The sequence below is a fragment of the Neolamprologus brichardi genome, chromosome 12 (assembly GCF_056152115.1).
Source record: "Neolamprologus brichardi isolate AB-2024 chromosome 12, ASM5615211v1, whole genome shotgun sequence".
In the NCBI taxonomy this organism is placed as follows: domain Eukaryota; kingdom Metazoa; phylum Chordata; class Actinopteri; order Cichliformes; family Cichlidae; genus Neolamprologus; species Neolamprologus brichardi.
The window spans coordinates 7,292,585-7,307,684 of record NC_142115.1 but is presented as its reverse complement, the minus strand read 5'-3'; the positions used below and the strand labels follow the sequence as shown (position 1 = coordinate 7,307,684).

The 15,100-nt window shown below is 40.1% G+C and overlaps 1 protein-coding gene across 1 annotated transcript; it reads right to left on the bottom strand.

Annotated features, from left to right (window-relative positions):
- Nucleotides 1–12,236: 12,236 nt before the first annotated feature.
- tcima (transcriptional and immune response regulator a) lies at nt 12,237–13,334 on the bottom strand. Its single transcript, XM_006797536.3, has one exon. The coding sequence runs from the start codon at nt 13,332–13,334 to the stop codon at nt 12,819–12,821; it is 516 nt and encodes a 171-aa protein (XP_006797599.2). The 3' UTR covers nt 12,237–12,818.
- Between the last annotated feature and the right edge of the window lie 1,766 nt (nt 13,335–15,100).

Genomic DNA, 15,100 nt, shown 5'->3' with positions numbered 1-15,100 from the left:
AGGAAAAAAAAGATCAGAAAAGTAGGAAAACATCTGAAAAAAGTAGTCTGGCATTGAAAACATGTGACAGGCACCGATATGAGTCAGCAGCAAGGCTGTTTGCACAGTGAGGCTATACTTAGCCTAATCAGGACTTTCAGATAAATGTTATGATTGGTTGCTAACATCATAGACTGTATTTGAAAGAAGGACATTTTAACTCCACATTCTGAAAGCTCGATGTTTATGTTAAAATGTTTTGTTTGTTTGTTTGTTTTTTTTGCGGGGGGGGGGGGGGGGGGGGGGGGTTCTGTTTCTTTGTTTTTGTACTATATTTAGGGCAAAAAAGTGCGTGCTAAGTTATCAGCTAAGACTAGCCTGGTCACATACTGCACGGGTGCACCGCACAATCATGTCTCTTAATTAGTGCCAACATACCATGTTGTTTTTATAAAGGGAAAGGATATCCATAGGGACCAAAACATTTTCTATACCAGGCTGTAAACATGTTTTTTAATTATTTTTTTTAATATGGAAGTCTAGGGGACTGACTCGCTTTTTAAAAGCAGCCTCAAGTGGTCATTAAGGGAAGTGCAGATTTTGGCACCTTGACGTTAGCTTTTTTTTTTCAGTTGTGGATGTTGTTGCGTGGTTGGACCTTACTTGTCAGTAGCACAGGAATCACCATTGTAACAAATGGGAATTCTTCAATCTATCTGCTGTAAAATGGGAACTGCACAGGTTCACAAAACCAATCCACCTCTTCATCTTACAACTTCTTAAAAAATGTAAATGTTGTTACAAATCTGTGAGATTGTGGCATCAAAGGAAGACGTACAATTCAGTATTATAGTCTCATAGTCTGGTGAGTTTAAGCTTATTTTCTAAGGTCTATAGAAACAATACAGTATGTGAAATTAAAAAGAACTTAAACATCAAAGGAGCCTGAGATCATGAAGAGTTGTACCCAAAAAAGAGATCAGTCAAGACACTTATATAAAGATACAAAAGTATGGTAGCTCTTGAGGAGAAATAACTGGATCTGATCTCCTTATGCTCCTGGTGGCTCAGAACATGTAGGGCTGATTCTGCCTGGGCTCTTGACCAAAGCATGGGGTTCCAGCTGCAGCTGGTCTCTGAGTGCTACACAGTGGCTGCACACTGCTCATAACATTTAGGATGTGATAAATGCAGAGCATTACCTTCAACACAGGGTATCTTAAATGACTGAAGCCAGTATGATGGGGTTTGTGACAGTTCACTGAGTAATTGTACTGACAGCAGTGTTCAGTTAGGGCCAAAATGGTAATTTTAATAACAACATCACCATGGACAGAATTCATCCAGCATCCATGTGTCTGGGGTATAATATCAATCTGTTTTTACAGCTCCCCTGTCAGAAGGGGTCATCACAGCGGGTAGCTCCTCATGGCTGATTAAATTTCACTCCAGATGTCCTTTCTGATACAACTCCAAAAGAGCTACAGCATGTTTTTTCTCAGATTTTCTTTCTCAGATCACGTCAAAGCAGAAAACAGCAGCAGCCTCACTAAACAAGCACGTGTATTAAGCATTTTATGTGTATCAGTGTATTTATTCTCGCTTGGTCTCTTTTTTTCTCCTCTAGCCGGCAGTCAGCATTATAATAATCATAATGAATGCCCCCATTAAAGACCCTCTCACCACACTCTCCTGTCTGTACAGGTCCTACTTTCATCATGTGGCTCACTGCTTTGCCAAAGCCTTCATCTTCACTGCTGTACTGAGCCGTGACAAGAGCCAGATTAAGAGACCCTCATTGCTCATCACCGCAGCCTGACATCTACCAACTGCCTCCTTCTCACGCTGATTATCAAAGTGATGTTGATTATAGGCCATGATAAACACAGCCTCTCAGAGCCTAGCAGGAGCTGAAGAACAGAACAACGGAGGGGGGGTTGTTAAATATATATTTGAGCAGAGCTTATATTGGTTGAACAACGTTGCACGCTGGTTAGGTTATTCTTCTGTGCTTAGCTGCAAACGATGAGGAGAAACTGTTTTCATTCCTGCTGCTACCACACACCCACCAAATTATGTTTAAGACTGACAACAGATAAGGTCATAGCATTTGGGGTCTTAGGAGTGTGATCCACAGTAAAGGATCGTGACTGCTACAGCATGGATTTTGACTTGACTTGCTGACGAGTTTTTATTTTTTCTATAATGATTAGATTTTAGTGTCAAAACTGATAGGGACACCTTATTTTAAGATGTACCTATATTTGTTTCCCATATGTGATAATACAGGAACAATATGCATACAAAATGTTTATTTTTCAGGGGTTTTTTTTAATGTATGATGGCTCAAAAGCCAATGATACTGTTGTATACATCTCAGTTCCTGACATAAGTGAGGTTGATGTAAGTTCATCTGACAATCTGAAGAAATAAAAAAAACTGTTAACTTGATTCTCTATAATTGGAATTTAATCTGTGAGTTAAATTTCAGAGAATCAATTAAATTTTATCTAATTTTTTTTAAGTTGTTAATCACATATTCTGTGTTATTTTCTATTTTATTTATTTTTTCAACTTTTAACATCTTACTTAAAAGAATTTGGTTCATGAAAATCTCTTGGTTTGAATTGCAGTAAGGCTCTTCACATTAACCCTTAACTGTTTTACAAGCGCATACATGTCATCAGTTGGGAGTGAGACACCCATCTTGCTATTGCTAAGATACACTTTGAACCACAACCACATGAGACGCTATCAGCTTTGACAAAAGCCGGTACTGGGCAATGCTCCTGAGAATGATAAACTGAATAATAAACAATAAACTGAACTCGATCTACTCATTACTTAATGGAATGGAATGCAGGTTGCACACATTCAGCATCACTAATGATGGTGAATGTGTGTAGCTGGTGACGCTACACATATGTAGTGCCAATAACTAGGAGCAAACAAAAAGCTTTTCTCTGACGTCGGTAAAAGTTTAAGTGACTGGAAATGAAGTAAAAAGAAAGAATGAGGTTTAGATTCCCAGGAATTTCTCCAGCAATGACAATATTAGTGAGCATAAGAAGGTGGACAGATGTTTCCGCAGAACTCCAAGTGTTCAGGTTTAGGCCACAAGGGTGTTGTTAAAATGGGAGATTCCAGAGTAGATATAAAATGATTTATTGTAAGAACAGAGGGAGTAAATGATGGACGATGTAATACAAGTGAACAAAGACTATTGTCCACTTCAAACTGCTATGATGCATGCTCTAATTAACAGCAGCTGTTCAGCACATTAGCTGCTAATGCAGCCGTAAAGCCTGGATCAAAGTAGCACACCCACTACATATCCTCTCTCCCCGTGGCGTAATGTCTGACGTTGGCCTGCGGAGATAGGGATCAGCTACAGAGCAATTGAGCCTTATCAGTTTTCCTTTTCTTCATGAAGTTCCTGTTTTAGCTGATGGATGTTGAGTAAATTTGTGTGTTTGCCAGCAGCTGTTTGACTTTGCAATTGTGAAAATGAGCATTTGTCAAAGGAGCTGAGGATGTAAACAAACAGCTTTCTCTTTGTTGGTGGTCAGTCTGTGTGGTATTGGTAGCATGGTCCCCACTATGACTTATGTGGAATTTTCATGGACATTTTTCTTTTTTGCACTGACAGGTAGACTTGTTGAAAGTAGACTGTAGCTCCTGGGAAACAATATTTTCACGTATCTTACGTAAAATGTATCTTATTTTAATGTGAATTTCTCATTTTGTTTCTTTATCAAAAAACATTGATCGGACAAGAATAGGCTGGGTGTATGGAGTCGGGAAGGCCTGCAGGAGAGGAGTCTCCCCCATGTTTCCATTTTCCTTTTACACACTATCCCTTTGATTATATTTTATATTTACTTCATATATACTGTATGAAACAGAAAATCTTTTTGAAATTTCTTAATTAAAGAGGAAACAGTGAACACATTGTCCCCTGAGATTGTTAAAAAGACTTTTCTCAAGAAGGAAAAGACGCAAATTAATGCGAATTTGGTTAAAAGGTGAAACAACACTCACCAAACATCCTCCTCCTTTTTCTCTGCAAAGTCCAAACAACTTCATTCATATCCATCTGCTTCCTTATAGACCTATAACCACTGTGGATCACGCAATGAGACATAACACCACTGGAAACATAACTTACTGACTATATAAATCCCATCTAATAATACTAGTCAGTCTGGAGGGAATATTAAGTGAACCTACCTAATGTAACATCTGTTTAAAAAAAAAACTACGACACATATATTTTAAAACAACAGTTAGAGGGCTTTTACATTTTCACTTTGAACTTAAATGAACCAGGTTTTAGCTGTAAAGAATATGGTTTTCATTTACATAACAGCTGTGGATGGAAATGCAATATCACTAGCAATGTCTTCTCAAACCACATGCCAGGTTATCCTTGCCTATCTTTCCTTGGAACACTCTAGTATGAGAGTTCTCAGTCTTAATCATTCTAAATACTGGCTACATGAAAGTTTGGAGAAAAAAAATGTAGATTTTTCTGAAAATAAGGTCAGAAATGATCAATTATGAAAGCAGCCAACAGTTGACCCTGAATCCTCCCTTAGTTATGCAGCAATAGGCCTAGACTGGTGGGGGCTTCCCATGATGCACCGAGTGTTTCTTCTGCATGCACCTTTGTCCTCTCACTGTGGAGGACAAAGGACTGTGTGTTTCTACATCAACACTGCATTAAATCATTGGTTGTTATTATTAATCTCTGGCTCTCTTGAGTCTTTTGTTATGCCTTCCCTATCCCCACCCCCAACTGGTCATGCAGGTGTCTGCGCCTTAGTTTTAGAAAACCTTCAGGATAACTGCGGCATGCACTCACTGACCTCATATGTTTGTGGCAGCCAGTCAGCCGAGCACTTTGATCTGTACTACTGTTGGTGTTCCACTGCGGTATCTCGTAAGCACTCTTGGGACACTCCTGGGGATGCTATCAGTGGCAGATTGCACTTGACCAGCAGTGATAATGCCCATTAATTATATGGTGCTGTGAATTTATTGCACTTCCTGTAAATATGCGAGGAGCCTAGTTGTGGTATTCCCCTGCATTACATACACAATATAATTCCTCTGCATCTATGATAAGAAATTAAATAATATGGATATGGATGACTGCAGACACATTATAAAATCAGTCCATATTCCCTGTCTGCGCTTGATGATAAAGATGATGAACCAGCACAAGTGCCATATAAAATGGACTTTACAACAGGTCAAAGGGGGAATCCCATTATTCTGCTGGCTATCAACAATATCAAGTTGGGCATGTTAGTGTGCTGACACAGTGGATATTACAGCCTAGCATGGTTACAGAAATGTACAAGCTGATGTCAACACCTCAAAATATGCTGTCAAATTCACAGATTAAACAAAGAATTACTATATAAATAGGAGTAGAAGTCGGCTATTGTTTCCAGGCCTGAGCTTCCTCCTCCTCTGGGCCACAGATCAGCTGCACCTGCAGGGTAAGAGACAGGAGGAGAGGGGTGGAGGTGTTAGAAGACAGGCGATGGGTGTTGCCAAACTGAACAGGACAAAGGGAGTGGGGAGCAGAACAATAGCGAGGCCTTGTGATTGAACTGGATCGAGACAGCATGTCTGCGGTGCCGCCGGCCATCCAGCCCAAGAAGGAGCCTCCAGCGCCACACAGGAAAGAGCTTTCTCTAGAGCCGCCTGAGACACACAGACACACACAAAGACTTACACAACATGCAATCACACACTGATACAAACATGAACAATAGAGGCCTCCCATCCTGACCCAGACCTGGACATGACTTTGCTGTAACTCCAGGGAGTCATCTCATGTAAACTCAAAGAACAGATTGTCGTATTGAGGGGGGGTGTTGGAGTTACAAAGGCAGAGGTTACTGAAGGGTGGAACATTTATTTCGTGGAAGATTCAGCTTTTTGTTTTACTCACTGTGTGCTTACACAGCACTAACTCTCCGAGCTGGACTGATTGTTTCCAGAAAAAGCCGGTTTCCGTCATGTATCTCATGTTCAAGTAAAGCAACATTTGCAACAAGAAACTGCACAGTTTGCACAGTGACCTCCACTTGGTATTCATTATAAACACGCTGTCAGCTAACAAATTTGTTTTGTTACAGATTTGTGGTACACAGTGATTTGTATCATAGCAAATGAACAGAACAAGACTGAAAGGCTTCTTTTCTGGCAAATCACTCCTAATTCCAATTACTCTGCTTTCTTGACATCAGTACGTTCAAAGCAAAAAATGAAATTGGACAGTTTATTGTATTCAAAATGTTCTCGGTTCTCTCAATGTTTCCATTCTACTAAAGAAACTTTGAAAAGCTTTCCATTTTGATTTCAAAGCTGGCCATTAAACAGACTCGGAGTATTTGACAACCCTTTGAAGAAGATGCCAAAAACTGTTTGATTGTACTACGTGTGTACTACCAGACTCAGGCTTTGTCACTCGGTGGGTGGAAGCCCAGAGTTTCATCTGGACAGACTGGGGAATCAACAGTGTTGAAATTCTGAAGGCCGTTACAAACACAACAGTTTATTTAACCTCAGCAACATCAAGCACAATCAAGGAGTGAAAGAATAAATTCTTTCCCCTGGAAACTCATCGTGTTCTCTCAAGCACGCCACATGGAAACTCAACAACAGCACTTCTGCCATATATGGTCATATTTTTCTGTTCACCACATTGGGGCCATCATCGGCATCCATTTAATGTTTGTCAAATTGACCAGAAGCCACAGTGACAGGAAGGATCTCTGCTGCAAAGTGCTATGTGATCTGGAATCAACATTATAGTCTGAATGTTTTGTTTCGGATGGAAATGCACCATCACGGTGTCTGCGTGGTCCCGCTGTGCGTGCCATCCCATTGGCAGGATTCACTTTCCACGCAGATCGCTGACGCAAAGCATGTTTCAGTGTTGATGTGAGGCTGTGGCACAATGTGCACCATGCACAATGTACAATGCAACAACTCGTCCAAAAACAACAAAGAGGTCTCACAAACTGCGCAGCTCTACTCCCGAGTGGATGACCTTTACGCAGAGACAATCACAGACCACAAATGTGCCAAATTCCAGAAGTCTTTGCTTGATGGCGAGGAATGTGTTTCATTTTCAGTATGTCTCTCTTGTGTTCCCATTATGAGCTAATCTGGATGATGCCAGCATACACAGGGCCCCCGTAGGAAATGCTTTGAGTCAGGCAACCCAGCTCATCAAGGAAAACTGTCGGACAGAAGGTTCCTATTCTTTTCCTTCATTCTTCTTCTTTTCACACATCTCAGCCTCTTCCTGGATGTATCTTACATCACTGTGACCTGCTGACCTGTGCTTTGTCCTTAATGGCCAATCAACAGCTGCTTTTGATGAGCGAGGCAGAAAATAGGGCAGTGCATCAACAACAAAGAGTCCTCTGTATTGGTCAATGTTAAGAGAAGAATTAGGGATACCAAATCCATAGCAGGCTGTTTTTATTTCAAAATGATGACTGGAACCATGGATATGTTGGAATGTAGAATTGATGTATAAGTGGAATAAAAGTTAAAAAGAGCAAAAATTCTTTAGGAAACTCATTGAGGCCTTGGAATCCGTGTGAAGTCGGCTAATTTTGACATATATTCCTATATAAGTGGACTTTTTGTTGAAACCAGGCAACTCTGAATGAGTGCCTAACTGTGATAGACACTGCCAACAAAATTCATCACAGGTCAGGTCAAAATGTAATATTTCACAAAAGCCTTTTTTTTTTTTCACATAAAAGATTTCTCAGCCTCTGCTAAGCTAAATATTGAGATGATCATGCTCAACAATGAGGCTAAAAATTAAAATAATAGCCATTGGGCTAAAGCACTATGCTTGTCAGTGCAGACATTCATCTGCAGCCATTCAAATGTTGAATGTCTGTATGAATTTTTCTATCAACAGTCAAATTGTTGTGGGTATTCCTGCCTAAAACACAGAGGTGTACTGATGGCCCAGCAGTGCATTTTCAAATTTAAACCAAACTCATTTTAAGCAGAAACTGATTCTTTACTCTAACTTCCTTCTAATTGTAACATTGGGCCTAACTGCCATTTATATCTCATGATGAAATTCCCTGAAAGTGATGAGACACTAGGAAGTATCCGTGTGTGATGATGAATTACAGACACATTACATTAATAAATACGTTTCCTAAGAACTTGTGGCAGGTGCTTGCACATGTCTGGCAGTAATCCTCACTATTGTTTCTAAACACCTTCTTAAAATAACATGATAACCAGATATATAATCATTTTAAGTGCTGTCTTCTGTTGCATTTCTTTGAAAAGCTCCAGCCTTTTGGTTGATTTTAAAAGAAAAAACAACCTAAATTTAGAATCAGCAGATGTCTTTTGTTAATGTGAGATGGGCCAAGTATCACAGTCCACCGCAGTTCATCAAACAAAACGCCGACTTAGATCGAGGGCCACTGATTTTATGGCTTCATCTTCCAGCTAAACGCTGAGTAATCCTAAGCCTGTGCACAGCTCATGCTTAGTTCCTCATCACAGACTTTGGTTTGAACCGGTCTGCGCTGGAATCAAGTTGACTGCCACTCCCTGCACTATAATCACTAATCTTGCACCGCTCCGTGTCGCTTCCCTCTTTCTCAGTCTTTATCTAAAACCCAAAGGCTGTGTTTACAGCATACTTACATTCAGCCCTGAAGAGTGGGCCAAATCTTGTTGTGGCTGCCCAAACAAGGAGAACTGGTGCAGTAAGCCTTTCTTTTTGTCAGGCAAAATGATTTAGTTGATCCTTATGTGGTCATGTACAGATTCCCAAAGGCCAGAAACCATGACTGCTCTAAAGCTGAATCACCATCATATATATGTGTGTGTGTGTGTGTGTGTGTGTGTGTGTGTGTGTGCGTGTGTGTTTGATTCATTCAGGCACCTTTCACATTCAGCTGATTTTTTTTGTCAACTATTGTTATATTATGATTTATATTGCTATGTTTTTATTATTGTATCCCTGACCCTTCGCCACTCACACCTCCATCCTGTATCTTCCTCCCTCTCTCCCTCATTGTGGTTACTGTCCTCTAGGCTCAAATGCTGTCTGCCACAGTGTCTGTTGACATCAAAGCACTGGCCATTTCTAAAGCCTATGAAAGGCAGGAAGAGGGTGGGAGACAACAGGCCTGTGTTCAATCCCGCACACCTCTGCCAACACAGCAAAGACAGCCAAGACAACTGCCTTGAATATTTAGCTTTCTTTTCCTTAACAATTGAACAGCCATAAAAGGAAAAATGGGGTGGCAAAGAGGAGTCTGCAGTGAGACACATGATATAAACAAAAGGAACAGCTGTGAGATAAAAGACTAAAAAATAAATGGCATGATTTGCAACCTGTAAGAAAGTAATAAATTCACCTGAACAACAAACAAACAAACGTACCACTTAAGAATATTTATTTTGAAATATTTATTGCCTATTTGTGATATTGAGAAATATATATATTCACAGTCACATGAAAAGACAGGAGCTACTGGAAGTTCAACCTTAAACTACTGAAGTTAGCTTAGCATAGCATATAGGCACTTTAAAAAAGGAGCCTGATCCCATTCAAAATCATTAAAATACACTGAAAGTGAGCTCTAAAGTATAACTGACTCTTTATATTTTCTTTATTTAAGCCATTAGAAATGGCATGTTGTACTTTAGCAGATTAGCAAGCCTATGGTGCTAATAAGTCTTCTAAGCTAAACTAACTTGCTAGCTGGAGACTTAGCAAACAGATTTTAAACAGGATACGTTCCAGTTTCTTTAAAAAAAAAAACCTTAAAAAAAACTAATAGTTGTATATTCAAAAATGATTATTTAGCTTATGAGCTTTTATAAAGTTAGATAAACCTTGAATACTAAACTTTTTTTTAGCCACTTTAGGCTTAGAGGACAAGTTAAACTGTGAGCACTGATATCTCCCATTATGTTAATATATAAGTGTGTTAATATATGAATAGTTGTGGTTCTTGATAAACACTAATTATTTTCCATCTCATCTGATGCTCGTCTGTACTCACCGGCAAGCTGCTAAGTGTTTCTCTCTGCTCTCTGGTCCTTGGCAGATATTGCAAACTGGGTTTTTCCAGCGTTTTTTGTTGAAAACAGTTGCCTGCTGCGTCCAAAACTGATGCTATGAGAACGGAGAGTGAACCAAAATATTATGTTGGGGCTCGGCCAGCTGAACAATGAGCTGAAATCCACTGTAAACCTCCATAAAGCTGCTGATTTAAGCAATAATTCTCAGCAGGTTTCTCACTACAAGCGGTTAGTTATGTAATGTTACTTTGCTTCATGATGATACAATATCATTATTAAAAACATTAGCTGTGGAAACTTTAAATTAAGTTCACTGCCAAATAAATTAATGTCTACAACATTTTCACTCAATCAAGGTTATTTTAGTAAACTAAAAGTTAAAACTACATTATTATTTTTTTTCAAATCAGTTAAATAAAATAAAACAAAAACAAAAACTAGACTAAAACACATGTGAGATGACTGAGCAAACTTGGGAAACTAACTAAAATAAAATTTTGAATATCTAAAGGAAATATCCTCAGTTTTAGTATATTTTAGTTTGGTTTAGTTTTAGATTTATTTAGAGCTTGCCCTTTGAGTCAGCTGCTTATAAAATTATGTTTATTTTGTTTATTATAGTACAGGTACTGATTTTGCTAAGACTTGTCTCTGACATATGCTCTTTGTACAATAATAATTGATCAAACTAAAAATTAACACTGAAAATGATCAAAACTAAACCAAAGTAAACATTTTCCAACAAGAAAAACTAATCTGAAAGAAGAAAATCCTCTCTGGAGACCAAATAAAAACAAAGAGTCAAAATGAGTGAATGGATTGAACAAAGGATTAGAAAATACAAAACTATAATAACTCTGATCAGTATCATTAATTTTATTGACTTGAGCAGTCAAATTAAAAAACTTTATGTACTTCAATTACATGTCTTTATTGTACAAATTAATACGATTACATTTTTTCATCATTTCTGTATTATCATTACAAGAAATGATAATACAGATTTTAAAGGCCGTGTGAGTTGATTTTTTTCCCCTCGCAAGCCCACAAGCACTCCTTTTTCCACCGTCACAGGTGATTTCTCACCTGAGAGCTCCACACCTTAGAGTGACTGATACTGACATTTCCCTTAACTGTAAGCACATGCGAGAAGCGCCTGCAGCTAGGATGTCGTCATGAAAAACAACCCAGAGAACTGGTTTGAGCCGGTAGAGTGACTATCAGGAGCAGGGAGATTAGCAGGCAGAGTGATCTGTGTGTCTGCAGCTAAGCCTACATACACAACCTACCATAGACCACAGACATAAAAACCACCAAAAATGATTTGAAATTTGGATGTTAATGGAGTGGGTGATTGTCTTAATAAAGGGCTCATTTATGGTTAACTTGAAGATAAAGAATCAGAGGGTGAGGAGTCAAACCCTCAACTCATCTAAACCCTCTAATGCTACTTAGACAAGCTCTTATCTAGAAGCCTTGCATGATTAAATAGAGTCCAGTGTAAAATACACTGTGTGGAGAAAGCTGCTCACCTCCCTACCCTCCCATCCTAGCCTGAGCCAAACTGGTTTGCACCGGTCTGGTAAAGAGCTGTGAGGGAAACCCAGTGAAGGTTAAACACATCCTCTCGTGAGTAACTCTATCCTCTTTGAATGCCCTCTGCTGTGTCACAGTGAAGAACATTAGAGGTAGAAATGTGCTGATAGTGTCTTTTTTGGTTGTTTTGTTTGCTCACTAAGAAATAAACCCTATCCTAGATTACATGACTCAACTCTACACACACAAGCTGTTACACTACTCTGTGATCTATCCACCTGCACTTAACGTCAAAGACAAAGGTCATTTACTACATTATTCACCCATTTCTATGGTAACTTGAATTGTGCCTGACATGAGGCTTTTCCCTGTGTGTGACTAACACTGAGCACATAGGTCAACCTCTGAGTGTGATGTCATTTTTTAAAAAAGCTAAAAGTATTTCATGTAGACTCCAGACTATTTTGTAACACTTAAAATGTCTCATGTATACTCTAATGCAGTATAACAGTGTTAAGCCCACAAATCTAATGTGCCACAAATGTTGACCTGATGTGCCCTGATTGGTGGTTACCAAAGACCATGTGTGACATGTGTAAGAAAGACGAACAAGGATTCGGTTATAGTATACAACAAAATAATTTATTTTATAAAATTACAAACAAAAGGAACTTTTCATAAATGCAGTTCATTGTGCTGAGACATGTTGGTGACAATAACACATTGGCCACTAATAACTTGTAGTCGTACAACAAAGTAAAGCTGAGGGACAAGGCATGTGTTCAGGATAGGCATTCATACAGGCAGGTTCCAGGGCACCATGAAGTCTCACATTGCAGCTGTGCGCCATCATCAGCACAGCGATTTGCATCAGTACAGTCACGCACCCACAAGAGTGCATCAGTGAATTCAAGTCTGCATGAAGACTTAAATGTATTCCCTTCATATTCCCTCTTAGTTCATGTCGCTCCAGCCCGCTCCGGGCAGGACTCCGCGCTGTCCCCTCCGTCCATGAGGCGACAGCCGCCGCACGCCGCCGGCTGAGCTTTCTTTTTTCCTTCGGCACCTGACGCTCGTCTCCAGGCGACAGGTGAGCCACACTTGCGGCAGCAGCCCAGACACACCGGGAGTGTTCTCAACATTCGGCTCACACACGAGCCGACACACAGAGAGACAAAGGTGGTGAAACTGCTAAAACACAGTCAGCGCAGTTTGAACATCTGCCGCACCATCCCCGCAATCTGCAGGAACTTGTCCTTCTTTCGCTGCTTCAGAGCCATCAGTGCCCGGGCCGTCTCCTCCGGATCCTGTGTGTAGGAGAAGATGCTCCTCACTCTCTCCTCCGCCTTCATGTCGCCCGTTTTCTGGAAAAGCCTCATCAGCGCGTCCTGGTTGACGTTCTCGAAAATGTTGGCCACGGCTTTCTTGCGGTGCGCCGTGTCGAACTTGTTGCCGTGGACGGATGGGCTGACCCGGCGGCATTCAGAGGATACGTAGGAAGACATCTTAGCTTTTTGTGTCTGTAGAGTATGGTGTCTCCGCTCCAGCTGTGGCCCTCCAACTCGGTAAGGGGGAGTTGTTTGGTGCGCACTGTTTCTGTGGAGCGGCTCAGGCTTGAACGTTAGGCTGAGTGAGTGCCGTTGAGCATGAGCGGCAGGGTATTTATGGAGGCAGTGTGGGGTGTGAGTTTGCCGGGACGTACTTCCAATCGGTGACATCAGCAGTTGTGAAGCAAACAGACGCACCGCCCCTCCGAGCCCAACGTATTACAGAGTTCCTAAGCACTCCACACACACACACACACACACAGGGAGAAGCCTGATGAAACCATTGTCGCTTTATCTGTAAGGCCTGTTGATTACAGTAACTTAACTGCTTAACAGAAATGCTCTGTTATGAAAACTGAATTCTGTGTGCCAAGATAACTGACAAGGGTCTCCTTAAAGAAATCAAAAGATTCTGAAGAATTCATTCGCCTTGGTATTTCTCCATCGGCACAACTTTGTGCTGAACATTGGGGGCGTCAAGATCTCTGTCTAAATCAATCTGGGTAAATTCCTAGATGATTAAACATGCAACTATTTTGCTGGTAATAACTGAAATGAGTAAAGAAAATTAATAGCCTATTTATGCAAGATTTTTTAAAATTATAAAATTCATAATTTTATTGCGGGGGTTATATTGGTTGGGTCTAATTATTGCGGAGGTTATAACCCCCCAAACCCGCCCGTGTATTTCTCATCTCTCTGTGCAATACTGCTAGTGCAGGTGATGTGGACGGATCTGTTCTCTGTGTCTCCGTGATACTGCCAAAGGTTGTTTACAAAAGGAATTCATTTCATAAAAGCAGTCTGAATGAGGGATGCTTGCCTCTTCTTCAAGAGTCTTATTAGTTTATTTTAGTTGACACAACCTCTGCTCATTACATTTTTTTAAAACATCAGAATCTCCATTGTTAGAGGAAATGGCAGGAATGTGGGTATCAGTGAATACGTTGTTGTCTGATTGTCTGATGTTTTAGATTCTTTCCTTTGCTTGAAGGCAAACATAAATAGCAATGGGGAAGTAATTCTGGACTAATGAGTGGCTGCTCATTATGACATTACCCTACTTGAGGGGACACGAGAAAATTCTGAATGACTCCTTCTTTAAATTTGGATCAGTATAATTCAGAAATGTCTCCAGTTGGCTCATTTTTATTACTTACTTTGACAGACAGATAGACAGACAGAAAGAAAGAAAGAAATAAAAATAAGTCACCAATCAACAAAAGAAAACACAAATATATATCTTAGCACTAATGTAGGACGCAAATACAACAATAACCATCTGTCTTAGTGCATGAGTCATTTGTTTCTGTAAATTTGTTGGCCCAGCTGGCCGCTAGGTAAAAGTGGGCATAACAGGAATGGATTAATTAGAACTGTTAGCTTGCTTTCTAACACTGAGAGAATGTGTTCACTGGTGGGTGTTCGTTTCCTTGTGCTGTGTTTAGTGTTGTGATGTGACTGTCGTCTGCCTGAAATAAGTCTGTTAGATTTAAACTGTTTGCAAAAAAAAAAAAAAAACACACACACACACACTTTTTTAAGTGCTATTTTTGAAAGCAAACTTTACTCCAATTAACTAAAAATGGGTTTTCACTTGTTCCAAAAACTGCAACAACAGATTGTATCTTCCTTTTCCAGTTAGCAGTGTGCTTACATTTTGGACATGACATGAGAGGGTTGTTGAGCTCTGTTTATGCCTGGAGGTGACTGGAGGCCAACGCAGCCCGGCTGAGTTGCGCTGATAAGGCTGTGAGGCGTTCCCCTACTTGAAACTCTCGTTATAAACACAGAACAAGTGTCATAGCAGCCGGTGTTTTTATGCTGAAAAACTGACATTTGCCCTAAAATGTCCCCTCAACATGGCACCTTATATGGAAAAAACACATTCGGGTACAAGTGACTCAGGAAGTGTGTGTTTTCTTGCGGAATAAAGC